The 21620-nt window shown below is 39.5% G+C and overlaps 1 protein-coding gene across 2 annotated transcripts in view; it reads left to right on the forward strand.

Annotated features, from left to right (window-relative positions):
* Window positions 1-20185, forward strand: part of ATP6V1C1 (ATPase H+ transporting V1 subunit C1) — a 91373-nt gene extending 71188 nt beyond the window's left edge. For both annotated transcript variants that reach the window (XM_033202863.1, XM_033202862.1), the window contains exons 7-13: window positions 221-319; window positions 2209-2277; window positions 9648-9740; window positions 9827-9920; window positions 11405-11502; window positions 13333-13459; window positions 16000-20185. In XM_033202863.1, coding sequence (XP_033058754.1) covers window positions 221-319; window positions 2209-2277; window positions 9648-9740; window positions 9827-9920; window positions 11405-11502; window positions 13333-13459; window positions 16000-16095 — 676 coding nt within the window. In that variant the 3' untranslated portion in view covers window positions 16096-20185. The remainder of the gene's footprint in view (window positions 1-220; window positions 320-2208; window positions 2278-9647; window positions 9741-9826; window positions 9921-11404; window positions 11503-13332; window positions 13460-15999) is intronic.
* Window positions 20186-21620: the final 1435 nt, after the last annotated feature.

Below are 21620 nucleotides of genomic sequence, written 5' to 3' on the forward strand. Positions count from 1 at the left end.
AACAAACACAAAACACTAGAGGCAAATTTTGATAGAAGATATTTCCCTGGTTGCCAGGGTAGGATATATTCAGCTAAATGATGACTCCTTACAAAGTAAAACTCTTAACTAAGACTAATCCCTCTCAATGTATATATAGTATATGTGAAAATGATTAGCCTGCTGTTTGTGTTACAGAAGCACATAATTATCAGCCTAATGATTTTTTTTAATTCCTCAGAGGAAGTTTGCTAACTAGAAGTCTAGCAGAAATTGTGAAGAAGGATGACTTTGTTCTTGATTCAGAGTATCTCGTCACATTACTCGTAGTAGTTCCCAAGTAAGTCTTTCTATTACAAAAGGTTTTACTTGTTAAAATACAAGAAAAATGTTAGTATCTAGTATTGTAGTTTGAAGTTTTCCATAAAATCCAAGCGTAAAAGGAATATAACCTTGCCATTCATTCTGTCAATCAGCATTTGCTCATGTGGCACATAAAGTAGAAATTAGATCATAACCTGGCAATGGAGACTTCAATTATAAATTGAGTTTCAAATCAAATTTAGCAGCTTGGTGGAGTTGGCTCATTCAAACATTAGGTAATGCTAAATTATTGATTGTTTAACAAATACAGATTTTAGATTTCTCAAAATAGGAAGGTCTTTGCATTTTTTCCCAAAAAAATCTTTATGACTGGTTAGGATGAATTAAGCACTGTAAGACACAAAGAATGGATTAGAGCAGAGAGTAGCAATTTTTTTTTCTATGAAGGGCTAGATAGTAAGTATTGTAGGCTTTGTAAACAATGTGATCTCTGTCACAACTACTCCACTGTGTCAACTTTGTGGTTATAGCTTAAGTAGCCATAAATGATATATAAATGAATGGATGTGGCTGTTTGAATAAAACTTTATTTACAAAACAGGCTTGGCTATGCACATAGTTTGCTAACCACTGGACTGGACAACCTTTGAAATCTCCTTAGGATTAGGCCTTCTGTGTTATTTAATATTTGATCGTAGTTAATCTTGAATGAAATGAAGTGAAACCTTTGGGTACTTGTAGGAAGACCTGGACTCTGTGCGTGTCTGTATAGCACTATTAATGATTTCACTTTTGCCTTACACTGAAGTCTTGCTATCAGGGAATGTTTGGGGGATCCGAACTCAGGTGGGAGATTTGGGTCTTTTTCAGAGTATCTTTGCATGCAGACTTCCTTGCTGTGCTCTGCATTTTTATCTGGTTCAGAGATAGGGAGTACTAGAAAATAATGCCTCCATGGAATTTGCAGTGGCTACAATATTATCTCAGTTCTGCATTTTTTCCCCTTTATTGCAGTATGCTACCTTTTGGATTTTTCTTTGCAGAGGGAGAAGGCCTTAAATCTAAGGATTTCACTCCAGAAGTTTTATTTTGTGTTCTGGTTACATAACTCCCCTCTGCTACACTGAAACACTGATTATTTATAACAAATTCTATGTATCTGTGCTTTTTTATACTATGTAGGAAAATAACTTTTGCCCAGATAAAATATTTGACTCATTCAACCTTTATTTAAAACTCAGGGTCAAAACCAGAAATTTTTATGGTTTTCTGTACCTCGTAATTGAAACATAGGACCTAAGACATCTTATATGATGAATTATTCTCTATCCTGGCCTATAAACACTATAATTATTTGTTTTCAATCTCAAACATAGTTGTCTCTCACCGCACCCCGGGAAGCCAGTGGCCTCTAGAGAAGGTTGTTGCACAGTGCTTTGTGGCAACATAGTTTACTGTTACTTCATTTACTTACTACCTCATGGTACTCTGTGCTTTCCATAAATACAGTTTTTTTCAGTCCTTCATAACTGCCACTGAGCAGGAATGACAGTGATTTTAGCATGACCATTTTTAAAAAATGAGGCACTATACGTATGAACTGTGCAGCTTGAAAATAATTTAGAATCCATACTGTGCTTTACTTCTTTTCCAAACGTAGTTCTAGGATGTGCCTCTTTTGCAATAGTTACTGGAGGTAGGGTGGTGATCTGTATTTCCTGCATTACTCAGTGTATGGGAAATTCATTCTCAGTAGGAAACCTGAATTTTTTTTTGTTACATAGAGTTGGAGTATACTCACTATAGCCAGATTTCCTATTTGTCACATAATTTTTTCTCCTCCTTGATATGGCAGGAAACAGGACTTGTTTTTCTTTTCCAATGTGTATTGTACCTTTCCTGCAGGTTAAACCACAACGACTGGATTAAGCAGTATGAAACACTAGCCGAAATGGTAGTTCCAAGGTCTAGCAAGTAAGTAGAAGTTTTTGTAAAACCATTTGGTTCCTAGAATTCCTTTTAGAGTTTGGATGTTGGCTGAGGAAATATGTTTGCTGTCTTGCCTTTGTGATAAATTAACCTCATGAGTGAGTTCTGTGAACTCTAGCTGTAATAATTTTAGACCTAGAAGGGACTTGGCACAGTCTGTTTGACAACCTCCTGTTTATAGACTTAGAAGTTTGAGGCCGGTGAGGTATTAATAGTTTGCCCAGGGTCACACATCTCATTTGTGGCAGGGCTAGAACTAGAACCTCAATGTCTAGTGTGGTACTTTTTCTGCCTCACTGTGCTGCCTTTTGAAAATTCTTTATTCATTATTGCGTACCTACTATGTGTCTATAATTCCTCATTTTACTTGGCAAAGGAAGTGTACCAGAATGGCTACTGGACTGCCGTATTGATCTCCAGATGTTCACCATCACTTTGAGCTTAGATTTTACCCAATCTGTATGTTCCTTTTATTTAAAAAACAAGCAAACCTGTTTTTATTAGGCACTTTTAAAATTTATAGATTTAACATGCATTGCCTAATTTGAAATTTACAAGTCTGTGAAGAAGTATGGACAGGTATCACTCTTATTCTCATGGAAGAAGAAGTTAAAATGCTTAAATAGTTCCCTGAGGCATATGGCTGTGTAAAGTGTCCAATGGCAGAGTTAGGGCTAGAACTCACATCTTTTAGCTCCAGGTCCTGTACCCTTTTAACACTATTCCATGTCATTTTTCCATATTCTGCCATTGCCACACCAGATATTCTTTGAGAAAATATAAATACAGTGTATCTCCACCCCAAAGGATTCTTTTTTTTTTTTTTTTTGAGCGGAGTCTTGCTCTGTCGCCCAGGCTGGAGTGCAGTGGCCAGATCTCAGCTCACTGCAAGCTCCGCCGCCCGGGTTTACGCCATTCTCCTGCCTCAGCTTCCTGAGTAGCTGGGACTACAGGTGCCCGCCACTGCGCCCAGCTAGTTTTTTGTATTTTTTAGTAGAGATGGGGTTTCACCATGTTAGCCAGGATGGTCTCGATCTCCCGACCTTGTGATCCGCCCGTCTCGGCCTCCCAAAGTGCCGGGATTACAGGCTTGAGCCACTGCGCCCGGCCAAGGATTCTTATAGATACATATATGCTTCAAGGGGAGGCAGCAGGGTGGAAGATACAGGAGGTAGTAAAGAAGTGGAATTAGTAAGGTCAGGCCCATGAAATATTTTCTTTTCCAGTTTCATTGTGTCATGTGGGAAGTAGCTTAGTATAATGGAAAGAGTCCTGGACCCAGGGATCTGAGTTCTATTGCTGGTTCTATCACCGGTAGAATCTGTCACTCGTAGGGTCTGTCAGTGGTAGGGTTGTGACTTCAGGTTGTCCAGGTTCTTGGTGTTTTAAACAAAGAATTGGACAAAATGCCCAACAAAGCAAAATAAGAATGAAGCAACAAAAGAACAAAAGCAGGGATTTATTAAAAACAAAAGAAAGTACACTCCACAGTGTAGGAGCGAACCCGAGCAGTGGCTCAAGGGTCCGGATACACAATCTTCTTGGGTCCAGATAACTCCTACAAGTTTCCCATTGGCCACTTCATGCTCACCTCATGTAAATGAAGTGGTAGCCTGCAGTCAGTCTCATTGGTTGCAGAAAGCAGCCAACCAGAGGCTGAAGTGAAGTTACAAAGGTCACACTCCTGTGCAAACATCTGATTGGTTGCAGAAAGCAACCAATCAGAAGCTAGGGTGAAATTACAAAGTTATACTTCTCTACAAATGAAGACTTGGCCTGGAATCAGTCTGATTTGTTGCAGACAGCGAATTTTCCATCTGCCATGCAGGAAAGGTCAAAAGGAGTAGCCTCTGGTTCTTTTGTTACTTAGGCATGGAAAGTTAGGGTTTTCCTTTCAATTTAGTTCTAGGAAATCGGGGTGAAACAACCTTCCTTAGGTTCCCTGCCTCCAGACCCTATTCTCCTGCCTCAGTTCTGCTACCAACTTGCTGTGTGACCTGGGGTAAGTCTTTTAACTTCTCTGGCCTCATTTTCTTTGTCTGTAAATGAGCATAGCCCCTTCCTTGTATATATTATGAAGATATTTTAAGGCTTGATGAAGTATTCAAAATACAAGATAATGTTACTGTATTTTCACAAATGTTGATCTTTTAGGAACTAAACAGCAAACTTGTGCTCATCATGAATTTTTTTTTTTTTTTCATTTGGGGAAATACCTTCATTCATACCAGCTCTTCACATGATAACCTGAAGACTACAGTTGTGTCTTCATATTAGTGTCTCACTTAGGCTGTTGATACTGACAGATCTGTAGGGCATTAGAGCCGTAGAGGTTGACTCTGTGTCTAGGAGGCAGGTGGAGGAGGAGAATGAGGACCCGGTACACACAGAATGTCCTCCAGAGGTGGACATATGCCAACCCAGATGTCCAGGGGGATGGTGTGTAGGCTCATTAAGTAAGCTCAGATTTACTCTGATAGAAGGACTTTAAAAATATTCCACCAGAGATTTAGATCTTTGGACAGTCACTTTAGTAGTTTAAAGGGCAAATTTCAGGCAGGGAACAGTTTAATGCAGTCAAGACTTGTTTGCAAATGACTTGTAAGTGCACACTGATCTTCTGAGAGCTCCCAGCCTTTCCTTGCTCAGTGAAAACATCTGTTCTACCTATTTCTCAAAGTACATTTGGAATCACTGACTCAAAAACTTACCTACTTAAATTTAGTCAGAGACAACATAGCATTAGCTCAAATAGCACCATCAAGAGTACATGCAGTTCATGTAGGGGCAAATAGGCTTTTTGGAGTGAGCCTGGAATTTTGTCTGCCATTTAGGAAAGATCTCTATGACCTGATGCTGAATTTTTGGTTTATCACACCCAGCATTTCTGAGTAATTTCTATGAGCTGGTCATTGTTCTATGTGTTTTACACAAGTTAATTAATTATGGTAGTAACATCACTTTTTGGCATGATAACTTGAGTGATTATCGTTGGGAGTAGTGAAGATGAAAGTGGAGTTCTGAGGTAGAGTCGACTGAAAAATATTCACTCTAATATCCAATCTAACATTTTTCAATCTTTTATTCTAACCGTCCTCAAACCTGAAAGAACTTTAAAATTCACAAAATATAACTGTTTGTAAAATGTTCTACAAAGATGGGAGAGTTTTGAAATTCTACCGCTACTGTGAGGCTAAATGCAGCACTGTGGATAAATGCCGTGTCAAGGCTGTGGACAAAGAAGTGGAGGCTGGGCTGCTGTTCTGCTTTTTTTTGTAGAAACACTGTTCAGAAAGAGGTGTTTTCACTTGTCCTTTCAGAATTACCACTTTCCTTGTTTTTATTTTTTTATTTTTTGTCTGCTTTTGCTTATTAAAATAGTCTGATTGAGTCAGATCACTGGTTAACTTTTGCCTTTTCTCTGTCATTGGAAGCAGCATCACAAACTCGTGGGTGCTTCACAGAAGTTTTTGTTTAGGGATCTGGAGTCCCCAGTGAAGCAGAACAGCCTAGCTAAGAAGTGCAGGAAAAATGATACTGGCCACTGTCCAGAAGTTTCTCTGTGTTTCAGAGTTTCTGAGGGAGATGATCTGTTCTCCTGTCAGTATCACTTCAACCACACCCATGGCTCTAACTTCAACTGCAGTTTTCGGACTCCTAAATCTTTATCTGTGGCCAGCCTTCCCCCCACCTACAAACTCACATACCTGGGTTCCTACTGGACCACTCCATGTGGTATTTCCTAGGTAACTGAGACCCCAATCTCAGACTCAAACGCTCTCGTTGCCTTGAAGTATATGGCAGCAACATCTGCCCAGTGATCCAAACCGCAAGTGTGATAGTCATTTTGGAATCTTCCTTCACCCTTGCACCCCACCCCCCCAACAGACCCGCCGCCTGCGTTAGTCTAATCAGTTGTGGCATTTCCACGTTCCATAGTATTTGGCTGAACCATTAAAAATTGCTGTTTTGTAGGTCAAAAAATGGTCAAATATCCACAATTTCACGTGGTTAAATCTACTCTCCCCACTCCCCCAAGACCCACTGCCACTGCTCCAGCTCTGACTCCCTCATCCCTTGCCTGGACCATGGTAATTGACCCTAGCTGGTCTCCTTTTCTCCGGTATTTTCTCTTCTCATCAGTCCTCCACATTGCTGCTGTTTTCATCTTTGTGACATATAAATGTGTTACTTCCCTGTCTAAAACCCTGCTTGTCCCTCCCCATTTTGACTACCCTGCTTGTCCCTCCCCATTTTGACTGCCTGTACTCAACACACACACACACACATGCACACACACACACACACACACACCCTCTTCTTGTACCCTAGATCCCAGCCATATATGTATGTATATATTTTTTTCTTTTCTTTTTTTTTTTTTTGAGACACAGTCTCTCTCTGTCACCCAGGCTGGAGTGCAGAGGCGTGATCTCTGCTCACCGCAACCTCTGCCTCCCAGATTCAAGTGAGTCTCCTTCCTCAGCTTCCCACGTAGCTGGGATGTGCTACCACACTCAGCTAATTTTTGTATTTTTAGTAGAGATGAGGTTTCACTATGTCGGCCAGGCTAGTCTCGAACTCCTGACCTCAAGTGGTCTGCCTGCCTTGGCCTCCCAAAGTGCTGAGATTACAGGCATGAGCTACCATGCTGAGCCCCAGTTATACACACTTCTTGCAATTCCTCAAATGCACCATGCTATTCCACATCTGTATTCATTTGCATATGGGGTTCTGTCTGGAATGTTCTTCTCTTTTTTGCCTTTCTTTCAAACTTCCACCTAGTATCACCTCTTTGGTGAAACTCCTTTGAATCCCCTCAGATAAAGTAACTAATTCCCCAGTGTATCATGTACATTTTCTGTGGCAGCACTTACAACTCTGTATTGCAGTTACCTGTTTATGCCTATTTCCTTTACTAAACCCATACCTGGAGATCAGGAAATGCTGTCTTAGTTTTATAGTAATGTCTAGCAAGCACTTGCATTACAGAGTATTAGTACATGTTAAATGACTACAAGTCCATTATAGTAAGGACTCGTGGTTTATTTTTTTATACAGTTTTTAAGAAATACCTTTCCTTAGGGGAAAGAGGAAAAGCAAGTGGCTTTGATTTATTTTTCATAATAAGGTAGCAGAGTAGGATTTAGTTCTAAGGTGAGATGGAAGTTTTATCTTGGCTTTTATCACCATCAGGATTTTGAGTAAGCCATAGGAATTTGCTGTGTCCCAGATCTCTGCACAATAGCTAGGAACCTGTTTAATAGGTAACCTGCTCATTGACACAGGGCCATGTCAAGCACCAAATGCTTTTGGAAGGGTCTTCAAAACAGCAAAGTGTTGGATACTAAAAGATTAGTATGCTTATGGTGAAGCATTATTTGTGGCTCTGAAATAGCCTACAAGTTAGATTTAGATTTGTTTTGATCTCAAGCAGTTCACACATCACTGAGTAAATCTTGGCAAAGCAGAAGATCCTTAAAGGGCTTTTTTAATCGAGCTTTGTCCACTTGGTAGCTGCCCTTCATTGGGTTTGATGGATACCAGGAGCAAGAACTAAGGGTAATCATTTTGAGAAGATACAGTCTAACAGGAGGTTTCAGTGTTCTAAATCCAGAGGACTTGCGTTTTCTCTGCATGTCAACAATTACAGTGATCAGTACTCCCAGAGCTGTCTGCTGGTCATTCGCTGGGGAGGTGCCCCTGCTGGCTGGCTGATCAGAAGTGGGGTAGATTCAGTACTTAAAGCCATCCTGTGATTAAACACTGTAGTTGCCTCCTGAATTTACTTGGCTAACCAGGTGGTTCTTAGGCTTCAGGAAAAACTACACTTGCTTTAAAATTTTTTTTAATATAGTATCTTTAAATTCCCCAGCATTCCTCCGTTTTGTAAAATTTACTTTTTCTGATTTCAGAAGTACCACATTGTAAGTAAAAACTAAACATTAAAAAACAAAACAGTCAACAAAAGGGCACAGGACCCTTTTGGTAGTGAGGGGTATGTTTATTGTCTAGATTGTGGTGATGGTTTCATGGGTATATGCGTATGTCCACACTTCAGATTATAGACATTAAATGCGTACAGTTTTCTGTATAATGATTATATCTCAGTAAAGCTGTTTAAAAAACACTAAACATTAGAAGACCTCCAATATGTGAAAGATAGAAAGGAGAAGAGACTCCCCTCAGTATTCCCCGCCCCAAGGTTATCCCTGTGGAACAGCTGCCCGTGCAGCCTTGTGGACCTCGCGTAAGGACTTCTATACAGGAGGCACTGTAGGTAAATTCTGAAGGCCAAATTTGGGCCATACTATCACAAGCGATACCATTCCCCTTTCAAACAGTGGACTTTCACCGAAGGTATTACAGATTTAAATGACCATTAAAATTTCCTGGCAGTTGTGTCTAGAAAGGTCTTTCCAGTGATGTCCATGGAACTGTGACTGAATGTAAGTTCTGACCTCACTGGGACCTTCTGAAGCCTAAAATGGAGCCATGGAATGCATACAAGCACATTTATTCAGAGATTATTTGGACAGTTGTGTTCATCAGGTTGTTTTTGTTTGTTTGTTTGTTTGTTGTTTGTTTGTTTGTTTTTGACAGGGTCTCTCTCACTCTGTCACCCAGGCTGGAGTGCAGTGGCACAATCTTGGCTCACTTAGCCTCAACCTCCCCAGCTCCAGTGATCCTCCCACCTCAGCCTCCTGAGTAGCTAGGACTACAGGCGTGCACCGTCAAACCTGGCTAGGTTTTGTATTTTTTGTACAGACACAGTCTTGCCATGTTGCCCAGGCTGGTCTCAAAGTCCTGAACTGAAGCAGTCACCCACCTCAGCCTCCCAAAGTGTTGGGATTACAGGCATGAGCCACTGCACCTGGCCTATCAGTTTTTGATTGAGAGATGTCATGGGAGCAAAGGAAAGATCCAAGGTTTGATGTACTGGCAATGCAGAGAGGCTAGGCTGGGCCTCAGTGGGGCTGAGTTGGCCTGGAGAAAGGAAGAAAGAATTAGGTTTCCAGAAAAGAAAAGTGTGCTTATCAAGGAGACACTGGAAACAAAGCAGCCTGGTGCTAATGTTGATTGAAAAGTGTGGTTCTTAGCATTTGGATGCTTTACTGGAGTTAATGTCTAATTTTGTTGGTTAGTAAGAAAAAAAGTACCATTAGCAGAATAAATCGTAAACATTCAGTGTCTTCAGTGTTTGAGGCAATCCAGATTGAAAAGCTTTGAGGTAATTTGGGAAGGGCTCTTATACCCTACTTTTCTCTTCCACCTGTTTCTGAATTTTGCCTTTAATATGAAAGACAGCAATATGTATAAATCTTTAAATGGACTTCTTTTTTTTTTCTCCATAGTGTTCTTTCAGAGGACCAAGACAGTTACCTGTGTAATGTTACCTTGTTTAGGAAAGCAGTTGATGACTTCAGACACAAAGCCAGGGAAAACAAGTAAGATGATTATTTTTGTGTGTATTTACTTTGTTAGATCAGCTGTATACAACATGAACAATTTTATTTTTTTCCCCCAAATTTAGATTCATTGTTCGTGACTTCCAGTATAATGAAGAGGAGATGAAAGCAGATAAAGAAGAAATGAACAGGCTTTCTACTGATAAGAAAAAACAATTTGTATGTGTTTTAAATATTTAGTATTATCAATATTAAGCAGAAGAAAAAGTGGTATTACTTTCCTTTGATTTAAAAGAAAGTAAAAATCTGCTTTCGTTTTAAGACATTTGATTTTAGGTTTTTTTTTTAATTGAATAATTAGAATGAATTTCCTCTAAAGCTTAACTATTCTAGAGATAACTATTCTATTTCTAAGAAAGCTTTCTTCTAAAGCTTACATCTATCTTAGATCGAATAGAATAGTTACCTTAAAATACATACTTAAATTACTCCACCTAAATCCATATCAGATATTAATTTTAAATGCAGTATTCTGGTTAACGTCCTTGTAGGTGAAGGGAGATTTTAGTTAAGTAACAAAGTTCTTTTCAGTAAGACTTTTCACTTTCTTGAGGCAGATTTGTTCAATGCCTCAGTCTTTTATTGAAACAATTTGTATTGAAACTATTGGAGAATTGGTGTGTTCTAGGTGTAATGGGAAACAGTTGGAATTGTGAAAATGAAAGATGGTGTTAACTTTCTTGCCATCTTCAAGTGTGGGATTACTGTGAAGACTAAAAGCTTGTTTGGAAAGGGAAACATGAGTGAAAATGTGTTTCTCTTAATAATGTGAGGGGAAATGAAGGGATATACTGAAAATTATTTCCAGGTAGTTTATAAGCCATATCATCTCAACTAGGAGGAAACTAATTCCTCCAAGTAATGTCCAAAACAACCAGCTTTTTAGGGAAAACCCAAAATCCTTTTACAGAATAGATATTTTGACCGAAGATTTCCACTTTGTTTTGCTATCCTTTTTGCTTACATTAATTGGTTGGTACATCCAAATGAACCTAATAATGTTATCTAAGTAAGTGTTAGCCAAATGGTTAAAGTGTGTCTTTTAAGTATCAAGAGAGAAGGTATTTAAAATCCGCTTAATCGTACTAAATATATGAAGTTTAAAAAGAACTTACACTACATAATTTAGAATGTAAAGAGATTTTAGATGTCTAGACCAACTCCCTTTTTTACAGATGGGAAAACTAAGAGCTAGGGCTGTTAAATGACTTGCCTACGTAACTGTTTATCTTTGTTATGAAGTTGTTTGTAAGTTGAATTTGATTTTGCATGTATTAAATGTTTTAGTGTATTGTGTAGTAAATTCAGATCTTTGTATTTTGATTTTCAAACCTAAGGCATTTCTATATTTTGTACCGGTTTAACTACTTTTATTAAAATATATACCTTTTTCTGTGTTAATGAATTGGCTCAATGCATTTTAGCATCTGTTGAGATCACTCAGTAGTGGCTAACCTTTTAATCTAATTTAAGGTAAAGTATCTGAGATAATGAGAATAATAGTGAAACATGTAGAAAGTGAATTATGTGACTTAATTCTTCTATAGATTCCTAATACGTAGTCACTTAAAAAAAATTTGGTCTATCTAATTGCTATTTCTAAGACCAAATTTGTGGTAATTTTTCTTTTTTTCTTTTTGTAGGGACCACTTGTACGGTGGCTGAAAGTGAATTTTAGTGAAGCATTTATTGCATGGATTCATGTGAAAGCATTACGGGTTTTTGTTGAGTCTGTTTTAAGGTAAAGAAAGTTAATTGTCAAACTTGGAACTGAAGAGTTCATAGATTCCTTACATTGGACCTCTTTATTATAACAGAGTCCAGCAATAGGAAATTGATTTGGAGAAACCAAAGGGCCAATCATGAGACAGAGGTTGTCAGTATCATCATACAGCTTATACAATGCGTGCTAGTCTTGTTCTTTAGCACCAGGTTTAGAAAAAGAGATTTATGTTGCTGTACCCTCAGGTTCTTTTCTTGTGTAGGTACTTAAAAGTAGATTAAATATTGGCCGGGCGCGGTGGCTCAAGCCTGTAATCCCAGCACTTTGGGAGGCCGAGACGGGCGGATCACGAGGTCAGGAGATCGAGACCATCCTGGCTAACATGGTGAAACCCCGTCTCTACTAAAAATACAAAAAACTAGCCGGGCGAGGTGGCAGGCGCCTGTAGTCCCAGCTACTCGGGAGGCTGAGGCAGGAGAATGGCGTGAACCCGGGAGGCGGAGCTTGCAGTGAGCCGAGATTGCGCCACTGCACTCCAGTCTGGGCGACAGAGCGAGACTCTGCCTCAAAAAAAAAAAAAAAAAAAAAAAAAGTAGATTAAATATTAACCAGTATTTGTTTAAAAGGAAGATCTTTCAGATGTTTTATATGTCATGGATACATAGTATGCTATGACTTATTGGAATCATTTCATATTAACCTAAAGTATTTTTATATTTTGAGTTACTTAAAAAATCACATTCTGATCCTATGTATGGTTGCTCATATTATAAATAGTTTTTAAAAACCCAAAACTTGGCAGGGCACAGTGGCTCACGCCTGTAATCCCAGCACTTTGGGAGGCTGAGGAGGGCAGATCACGAGGTCAGGAGATTGAGACCATCCTGGCTAACATGGTGAAACCCCGTGTCTACTAAAAATATAAAAAAATTAGCCAGGTGTGGTGTCGGGCACCTGTAGTGCCAGCTATGTGGGAGGCTGAGGCAGAGAATCACTTGAACCCAGGAGGTGGAGGTTGCAGTGAGCCAAGGTTGCACCACTGCGTTATTGCACCACTGCACTCCAGCCTGGGCAACAGAGTGAGACTCCGTCTGAAAAAACAAAAAAAAAAAAAACAAAGAAAAACACCCCAAAACTTATGTGTAAACTATGCTCACTATTTTTAAATTTTTTCAAATTTTCAAAGTAGATGTGGGTAACCTCATGCTATTACCATAAAAGTATCTTCTGACCTTACTTATTATTATTTCCTGAGGATATTCATTTATTACCTTAAAAATTGAATGGTAAGCCGGGTGCAGTGGCTCACGCCTGTAATCCCAGCACTTTGGGAGGCCAAGGTGGGCAGATCACGAGGTCAAGAGATTGAGACCATGCTGGCAAACATGGTGAAACCCCGTCTCTACTAAAAATACAAAAATTAGCTGGGCGTGGTGGTGCGTGCCTGTAATCCCAGCTACTCGGGAGGCTGAGGCAGGAGAATGGCTTGAACTCAGGAGGTGGAGATTGCAGTGAGCCAAGATTGCACCACTGCACTCCAGCCTGGCGACAGTGAGAATCCGTCTCAAAAGAAAAAAAAATGGAATGGTAATTGAAGTAATTCCTAGCAATTGGCTTAGAGATTTCTAGTGGACAGTGAGTACCAAAGGTTTGTGTTTCTGTTTATATTAAAGTTTTTTGTGTATATTAGTTTCAGTTTCTATATATATTAGTTGAACTTGTAAAAGTAAAGTGAGATACTGTCTCCCTGTTAACCATGATTAAAGAGTATGAGAATATTTGCTTTGAAAAGAAAATGTCTTTACATGTTTGCTTGTATTGCATACTGTATTTCTGCTTTTTTGTAAGATATGGCTTGCCAGTGAACTTCCAAGCAATGCTACTTCAGCCTAATAAGAAAACTTTGAAGAAACTGAGAGAAGTATTACATGAATTGTATAAACATCTAGACAGCAGTGCAGCAGCTATTATTGATGTAAGTACATATTAGCCCAGTAGAGTAAGAATTGAAGTGAATTTCAGAAAAAAGTGATTGAAAGAAGATAGAAAAGGGAGAGTATGATACTTAATCATTTTTTATTACTTTGAAGTTCTCAATTTGTTATATAAACATAGTAATTTACATCGTTTACCCTGTTTTATACTAATTATAGCTGTCTTTTGCTTCTTGGCATTTCTACAAGCTGGTAGTTATCTTGCTGTGTATCAGATGTTTATAGCTGCAGAAATATAGAAACTAGTGATACTAGTTATTTATAAAAACTATAAATTGCAGAGAGGAAGAAAATAAGCAGTTATTTTAATTTTATTTGGTAGAAGTGAGAGAGTCAATAGATGAGTATTTTCAAGGTAGGTTCATATTGGCATATCTGGGCATGGTGACACATGCCGATAGTCCCAGCAACTCAGGAGGCTGAGGTGGGAGGATCACTTGAGCCCAGGCCTTCAAGACTAACCTGGGTAACGTAGCAAGACCCCATCTGAAAAAAGAAAAAAAACAGACCAAAAAATATATATATGTGTTTATATCTTCTTTTAAACAAAAGTGTTATTTATTTATTTATATTTTTTTTGAGACGGAGTCTCGCTCTGTCGCCCAGGCTGGAGTGCAGTGGCCGGATCTCAGCTCACTACAAGCTCCGCCTCCCGGGTTCATACCATTCTCCTGCCTCAGCCCCCCCGAGTAGCTGGGACTACAAGCGCCCGCCACCTCGCCCGGCTAGTTTTTTGTATTCTTTAGTAGAGACGGAGTTTCACCATGTTAGCCAGAATGGTCTCGATCTCCTGACCTCGTGATCCGCCCGTCTCGGCCTCCCAAAGTGCCGGGATTACAGGCTGGAGCCACCGCGCCCGGCCAAAAGTGTTATTTTTTAAACAAAAGAAGATATAAACAGAGTTACTCGTGTTTTTTTGTTGTTGCTATTTAAAATTGTAGTGGGCCGCCGGGCGTGGTAGCTCATGCCTGTAAACCTAGCACTTTGGGAGGCTGAGGCGGGTGGATCACCTGAAGTCAGGAGTTTGAGACCAACCTGGCCAACGTGGTGAAACCCCATCTCTACTAAAAATACAATAATTAGCTGGGTATGGTGGCGGGCGCCTGTAGTCCCAGCTACTCGGGAGGCTGAGGCAGGAGAATCACTTGAACCAGGTGGGGGTGGTTGCAGTGAGCAAAGATTGTGCCACTGCACTCCAGCCTGGGTGACAGAGGGAAACTCTGTCTCAAAAAAAAAAAAAAAAAATTGTAGTGGGCTTTTATTTTATATTTTTTGTTTTAAATATCTTGCTGATTTTTTTTTTTTCTTTTTAAAAGTTTAGGGTGGATGGTAGTATCTCACATAGGCATTAATTAGAACTATGAAAAATCAGTTTTTCTTGATAGAAGGAAATGCAGGAAATGACTTGCTAAACTTTTTTTGTTTTTCTTTCTTTTTTTTTTTTTTTTGAGATGGAGTTTCACTTTTTTGCCCAGGCTGGAGTGAAGTGGCATGATCTTGGCTCACTGTAACCTCCGCCCCTGGGTTCAAGCAATTCTCCTGCCTCAGCCTCCCAAGTAGCTGGGATTATAGACGCCCGCCACCACGCCTGGCTAATTTTTGTATTTTTAGTAGAGATGCGTGCGGTTTTGCCATGTTGGCCAGGCTGGTCTTGAACTCCTGACCTCAGGTAATCCACCCACCTCGGCTTCCCAAAGTGCTAGGATTACAGGCATGAGCAACTGCACCTGGCTGACTTGCTACACTTTCATGAAATTGTGGATAAAATAAGAGGTCTAATTATTTGATACATAAATGTTCTAGCATTAAATTCTTACAACATGCATATATAATAAGTGTTATCCTTGCTCGTTTTTTGTTTTGCCATCAGATCTTGCTCTGTTGCTCAGTCTAGAATGCAGTGGCATGATTCTGGCTCACTGGAGCCTCAACCACTATGCTCAAGTGATCCTCCCACCTCAGCCTCCCATGTAGCTGGGACTATAGGCACGCACCACTACTCCTGGTTAATGTTTTTATTTTTATTTTTTTGTAGCTATAGAGTCTCATTATGTTGCCCAGACTGGTCTTGAACTCCTGGGCTCAAGGCGTTGGCCTCTCAAAGTGCTGAGATTACAGAACAAGCATTACTTTTAAATCATACTTGCTTTATTTTTACTCCACATTTTGTAAGTCTTGTATCGTATCAACTCAGTATTCTAAGTCCAAGATATAAAAAGTTAATTTTTACAGTATACATAAAAAAAGGTTGGTGAGATCATGCTAAATACATATGTGGGCTTTCCAGTCAGAATGCTTGAAGCTGGCTTTACCACTTACTGTCTGTGTTTCCTAGGAGAAGTCAGTCTTTCAGAGGTTGTTTTCTCATTTGCAAAATGGGAATAATGTCTAACTCAGTTAAGTGCATACCTTTAGCCCAGAGTAGATGTTCAATACAAAGGTAAATGTTAATACTTGCTTTCTTTTTTTCTGAGTTCTGTAAATACAAAATTGAATAATTGTCTTTTTTTTTTTTCCATAGGCTCCTATGGATATTCCAGGTTTAAACCTGAGTCAACAAGAATACTACCCCTATGTGTACTACAAGATTGATTGCAACTTGCTGGAATTCAAGTGAAAATGGGCTCCTCCCCCGACAATCCTGTCCTTGTGCTGGTGTGTGCTAACAGAAATAAGTTGCAGTGTGGTCGTAGTTTCACCTCTAGTATCCTTTGCTTGCTTCTGACCCCCTTTCCTAGGTGAATTCTCCCACAGTGGTCTGTATCTCAACATTTTCTTTTTAAAGGAAAATATATATATAGTTTCTTTTTATTGATCAGGTCTGTAAATGTGTACTAAAAAAATCAGAGTTTATTTATAAACAGAATAGTTTATTTAAAGAGAAGGTCTTTTCTTTATTGATATCATGGTATGCATTAATTCCATTTGTTACTATTGTGCCCAAAACCCCTGTGTACAAGGGAATGGTGTAAACATTTATACTGTTTTGTTCACTGTATTTCGTAGACATAACTGTTGAATAGTTACTGAATCGTGATGTAAAGAATATGTGACCATCTTCAGGTATGGGATTTCTGAATGTTTCAAATTTCAATCAATGAGCACTGTCAACACCCACAGGAGGAATAAAATTACCTGTGCAAAGGTGTATTGTGGTGTGTGTAACTTAAGATTACAGTTCGGTTTGAGAGTTAAATGATGTCATAGCTCACTTGCTGTGATACTTCCAGGATTTTGTTATATGCTGAGGTGTAACCATTTGTGTTATCTGACGTATGACTTAATTGAGCCAAATTTGGGTCGGAACTAAATTTGAAGATTACTTCTCAGTATATGATGGGTATTTACATTTGAACACTAGAATTTTAGGTCTCTCAAATCATTAAGTATAGGGCCAGTTTTGAATAAAGTCTAGGAGAACTATGCAGCTTTAGTCATTTGTTTTGTCTAAATCTGTATTTTACGTATTTTCTTCTTAAGATCTATAATTTTGGCATTTATGGCATTTGTGACATAGTCTGAAAATAGAGACATTGTTAGCCTTTAAAATCTCAGAAATGAATGACTTAGTGTAGTGTCTTGAAAGAGCTTTTAAAAGAGGATTTTGTGGCAATGCTTCTCTTACTGTGTACTCACAGGTTTGCAAATGGGAAAAAGAAGTTTACATTTCAGTTTAGGGGCATGTCTAAGCTGTGCTATTCCCTTTAGAAAATTAGCCTCCAAAATCTTTTGTTTCAAAATTTTATAGTATTTCATAAATAACTTTAAGCAAATACAGACGTCCACAATGTAGAACATGAGAGACCCCCTCCATCAATTGCCACCTCCCAGTATTTTTCTAGGCCCTTTTCTATGTCTTTACATCTCTCTCTCTCTCTCTCTCACACACACATACACACACAGAGTTTATTTTTAATAAAATAGGATTATACTATGCACATTCTGTCGCTTGCTTTTTTGCTTAATAGTATATCTAAGATAATCCTTTATGTAGTGAAGCTAGAGCTACCTCATTCTTTTAACCAGCTACATGGTGTTCCATGGAGTGTCTGCCGTCATGTGTTTAGCCGAGTGAATGGTTAGTCTGCTTGTTTTTAGTTTTTGCTGTTAACAAACACTGCTGCAGTCAGCATCCTTGCACAGATTTCTTTGTATACTTGTATTAGTTTTTCTGTAAGATCCCAGAAGTAGAATTTGCAGGGTCATAGGTTATGTACATTTAAGTTTTTGACACTCACTGCCAATTCATCTGTCAGAATTCTAAACTAAAGACACGTTTGGAGTGTGGATTTATCTTCAGTTTTTCCTTGGACAAGAGAAAGCTGTGAAAAATTTTGATATCAGAACATTCTGTTTTTTTTGTCTTCTTTTGCACATGTTCTTTGAGTCTTAGTATCTTTAACATGGGGCCACTCTCTCTATCATGGGGGGTGTGTTTTGACAATAAATTGACTTTTAAGAAAAACATGTCACTAACCTGAAGCTCAGCCACACAGTGACTTTTAAGGTTTTATTTAGACTTTACTGTTGTTCTCATGAGAACAGGTACAGACTGCGTAAGGTTTAAAATCCCAGCCTATGTCGAAACTACGGGACTTTCACTGTGATTTCCGCCAGGGGACTTATAGCAGAGTGGCTGAGCGTATGCTCTGAGGCCAGGCCCCAGCTCTGCTGCCGACGAACTGTGTTGTCCTGGGCAGAATGGTCTCCGAGTTCCGGTCCCTCCTCTGGAAAATGAGCATGGTTAGAGTGGCCACCTCACTAGAGACGTTGGGGTGAGTCGGTGTGACCCCATATGCACAGAAAGTGCTGTGGGTGGTGCACTGTGAGAGGTTGATGCAGGTACTTAGCCCTTGGGGAACACATGTAGTTCCTTTTCACTGTGTTTAATTTGGGAAAAGCCAGGTCCACATCATTGTAGAGTCCGAGGGTTAGAAGGAAGTCATTGTGTCTAACATAACATTGGAGCAGTTTGTGTCACTGAGCTCCAGTCTGTGCTGGATTATTGATATTGTTGGTGGCGGTCACCATTCCTGGGAAGGGACTGTCCCAGGCCACTTGCCTCCCTGAGGAGTCTACTGGTTCTCCTCGAGGATAGTACTTAGATAACAGATTCATTAAACATTTACTGAGCGTCTGTCAGGGATCATTCACATCCACACCATCCTCCCGGCCCCTCCCTGTGTTGTTCATGGAGGGAGTACTAGCGGTCCCCATTTTCATGTATGGAGACTTCGGGTCAAAGAAGTTAAGTGAATTCTTTGTTGAGTTACAAATTTTGAGCCAGTCAGAATTTGAACCTAGTATTTCTGACTGCGGGGTGTCACACTTCTCGCCCCACACTCAACTGTTGTATGAATGAGCCAGACACATTCCTTGACCTGAGTCCGAGATGGACAATGGTATGGGAAAGATATTAGGTATGGAGAATCAGATGTTAACTTGTATTGCTATTTGTTTTGTTTTGTTTTTGTTTTTGAGACAAGGTCTTGCTCTGTCACCCAGGCTGGAGTGCAGTGGCATGATCAGGGCTTACTGCAGCCTCAACCTAGACTGCCTGGGCTCAAGCAATCCTCCCACCTCAGCCCCCCAAGTAGCTGGGCCTACATGTTTGCGCTACCATGCCTGGCCAATATTTTAAATTTTAGCACAGATGAGGTCTCACTATGTTGCCCGGGCTGGTCTCGAACTCCTGAGCTCAAGAGTTCCTCCCGCCTCAGCCTCCCAAAGTGTTGGAGTTACAGGTGTGAGCCACCGTGCCTGGCCTGTGTTGCTATTATTTTTGGCAGGAACCCAGGAGTCCAGAACATTTCATCTATGATGGGTTAGATAATGTGTCTAGTTGTTTGCATGCCAATTTTAGTAGCCTCAGTTATTCAACCTAGGAGATCTTTCTACCTCTCTACTACCCTGCTGAAGTTGCTCTTCAGCAGAAAATCTTTGTGGAACATATTCCACACTTTGAAATCTTCGTGGGACAAAAGATCTTTGTGGAACCAATCTTTGTGGAACATATTCCAGCTTTTTGAATGAGTGCATATCCAGTAGTACCTTTAAAGTTATACTTTGTACATAAAAAATACTCAGCAAATGTGAACCTTTATTTGCTCTTACTTCAAAATTAGTCCCAAATGTTGGAAATAAAATATAAGACATTGATCTAGATATGAGGTTTTTCTCCTTCATTCTCAGATGTTGAAGAAATGAAAGTAGCATATGCACAAGGTTAAAACCCACATATACAAATATTATAGAACAGCTTATAATGAAAACTTTGCCTGCCTTTATAAAAAATGTGATTATCTTCTTCTGTTAATGTCAATAAAAGATGGTTTGTCCTAGAAGGTCTATAAATGGTATTATGTTCTGGAGGAAACCTAGCAAAAACTTTCCTGGTTTAGTACTTGTCTCTAAATTGATGTTCACCCATTTCAATATTGCAGACCTATTCATGGTCTTTATTTTTCTAGCATAGATAACAGTTGATTCTTTAGATTCATATATGCAGGCAATTCTTGCTTTCTAAAAAAAAGAAATATGGGACATTGGAACCATTTTATTCACCAGTGGATTTACCCTTAGAGTATTTTTAGATCTGAGCTGATGACTTGTTAGAGAAAAAGGGAACAGAGTAAAGCCATGGAAGCCATGAACAGTAGGAGACTGCCGCCTGGCATGGTTTCTTCTGAAGAAGATGAAACTGAGGAGAAACAAGACAACATCCTTCATACCAGGAATGGTCAAGATGATGCAAGAAGAAAAAGGCTTTCAAACAAATCAGAAGGCAGTCAACAAACACAAGGGGGACATTCCTTCTCTGGCAGTTGCTCAAAACCGAAATTGCTTATTGTGTACACTGGGGCTTGTACTTGGGAAATTTAATAAAAATGCTCATTACCAAACCCCATAGAGATGTGGTTTAAAGTCTTAAGTAGATCTGAGGAATAACCTACATTTTAAACAAATACCCAGGAGAATCAGAGGCTAGGGGTTAGTCAGTTATGATCGGATACTATCTTTTAAAGATTCTTCCTCTGAACCCTCAGATTCGGGTGTTGATTTAGAATTTATAAACATCTTGAGGTCTCATTCAAATAGTGATTCTTCTCTATTCACAGAGACCACACTTACTAGAATCTTCATAGGTAAATCAGCTTTTTCTACTGTCACTTGAAGAAATATACCACATCGTTAAATCAGTAGAACTGGAGAGTTTTGTCTCAGCAGAAATTGATCAATAAAGATGTCTTTTGCCCTTGGAAGGCCATAGAATATCAAGTTGAAATTTGCAAAAACTCTCAGATGATCAAGGTCACATTTTCTTTTTTTTTTCTTTTTGAGACAGAGTCTCGCTCTGTCATCCAGGCTGGAGTGCAGTGGCGCGATCTCGGCTCACTGCAAGCTCCGCCTCCCGGGTTCATGCCATTCTCCTGCCTCAGCCTCCGAGTAGCTGGGACTACAGGCGCCCGCCACCACACCCGGCTAATTTTTTGTATTTTTAGTAGAGACGGGGTTTCACCGTGTTAGCCAGGATGGTCTGGATCTTCTGACCTCGTGATCCGCCCACCTCGGCCTCCCAAAGTGCTGGGATTACAGGCTTGAGCCACCGCGCCCAGCCCAAGGTCACATTTTCATCTTTTGAGAACTCATTCTGGACATGATCTATCACTGGTTGTAAAGTGTAAAAAGGAACAACCAAAACAGACTTTGAAAGAATGGTTTATATGAGGAAGCCTTCCTTCCCCCTAGAAAAGGGCTATTAAGTTGAAAGTGAAAAAAGGAGTTGGAGGCAGCAAAGGTTATTGTTGATGTTGGACAAAGGAAGGAATAAACTGTATGATGCCACCTTGAACTTGAAGGTCATATGTTTTTAACTAGAAGATGAACAGGAACTATTTAGAATATCAAATCCCAAGAGCAGCTTTCATGTATTTTGCTAGTTCCTAGATATGTGGATGACCTCACCACAAAATCCTGTGACAAATCTTTATTTTTTTCACCAGCACAACTTGCCATATTTTATATAAACTACTTAGATACATATTTAGACTGTTTCTCAAGAGTGCTTTATAGTTCAGTACAGGTTTTATGCATTGTTAAGACACTTGTATTTTAAATAGAAATTGTGACTATGCAGATACC

This window comes from Trachypithecus francoisi, unplaced genomic scaffold, assembly GCF_009764315.1.
Source record: "Trachypithecus francoisi isolate TF-2019V2 unplaced genomic scaffold, Tfra_2.0 Lachesis_group7, whole genome shotgun sequence".
Taxonomy (NCBI): Eukaryota; Metazoa; Chordata; class Mammalia; order Primates; family Cercopithecidae; genus Trachypithecus; species Trachypithecus francoisi.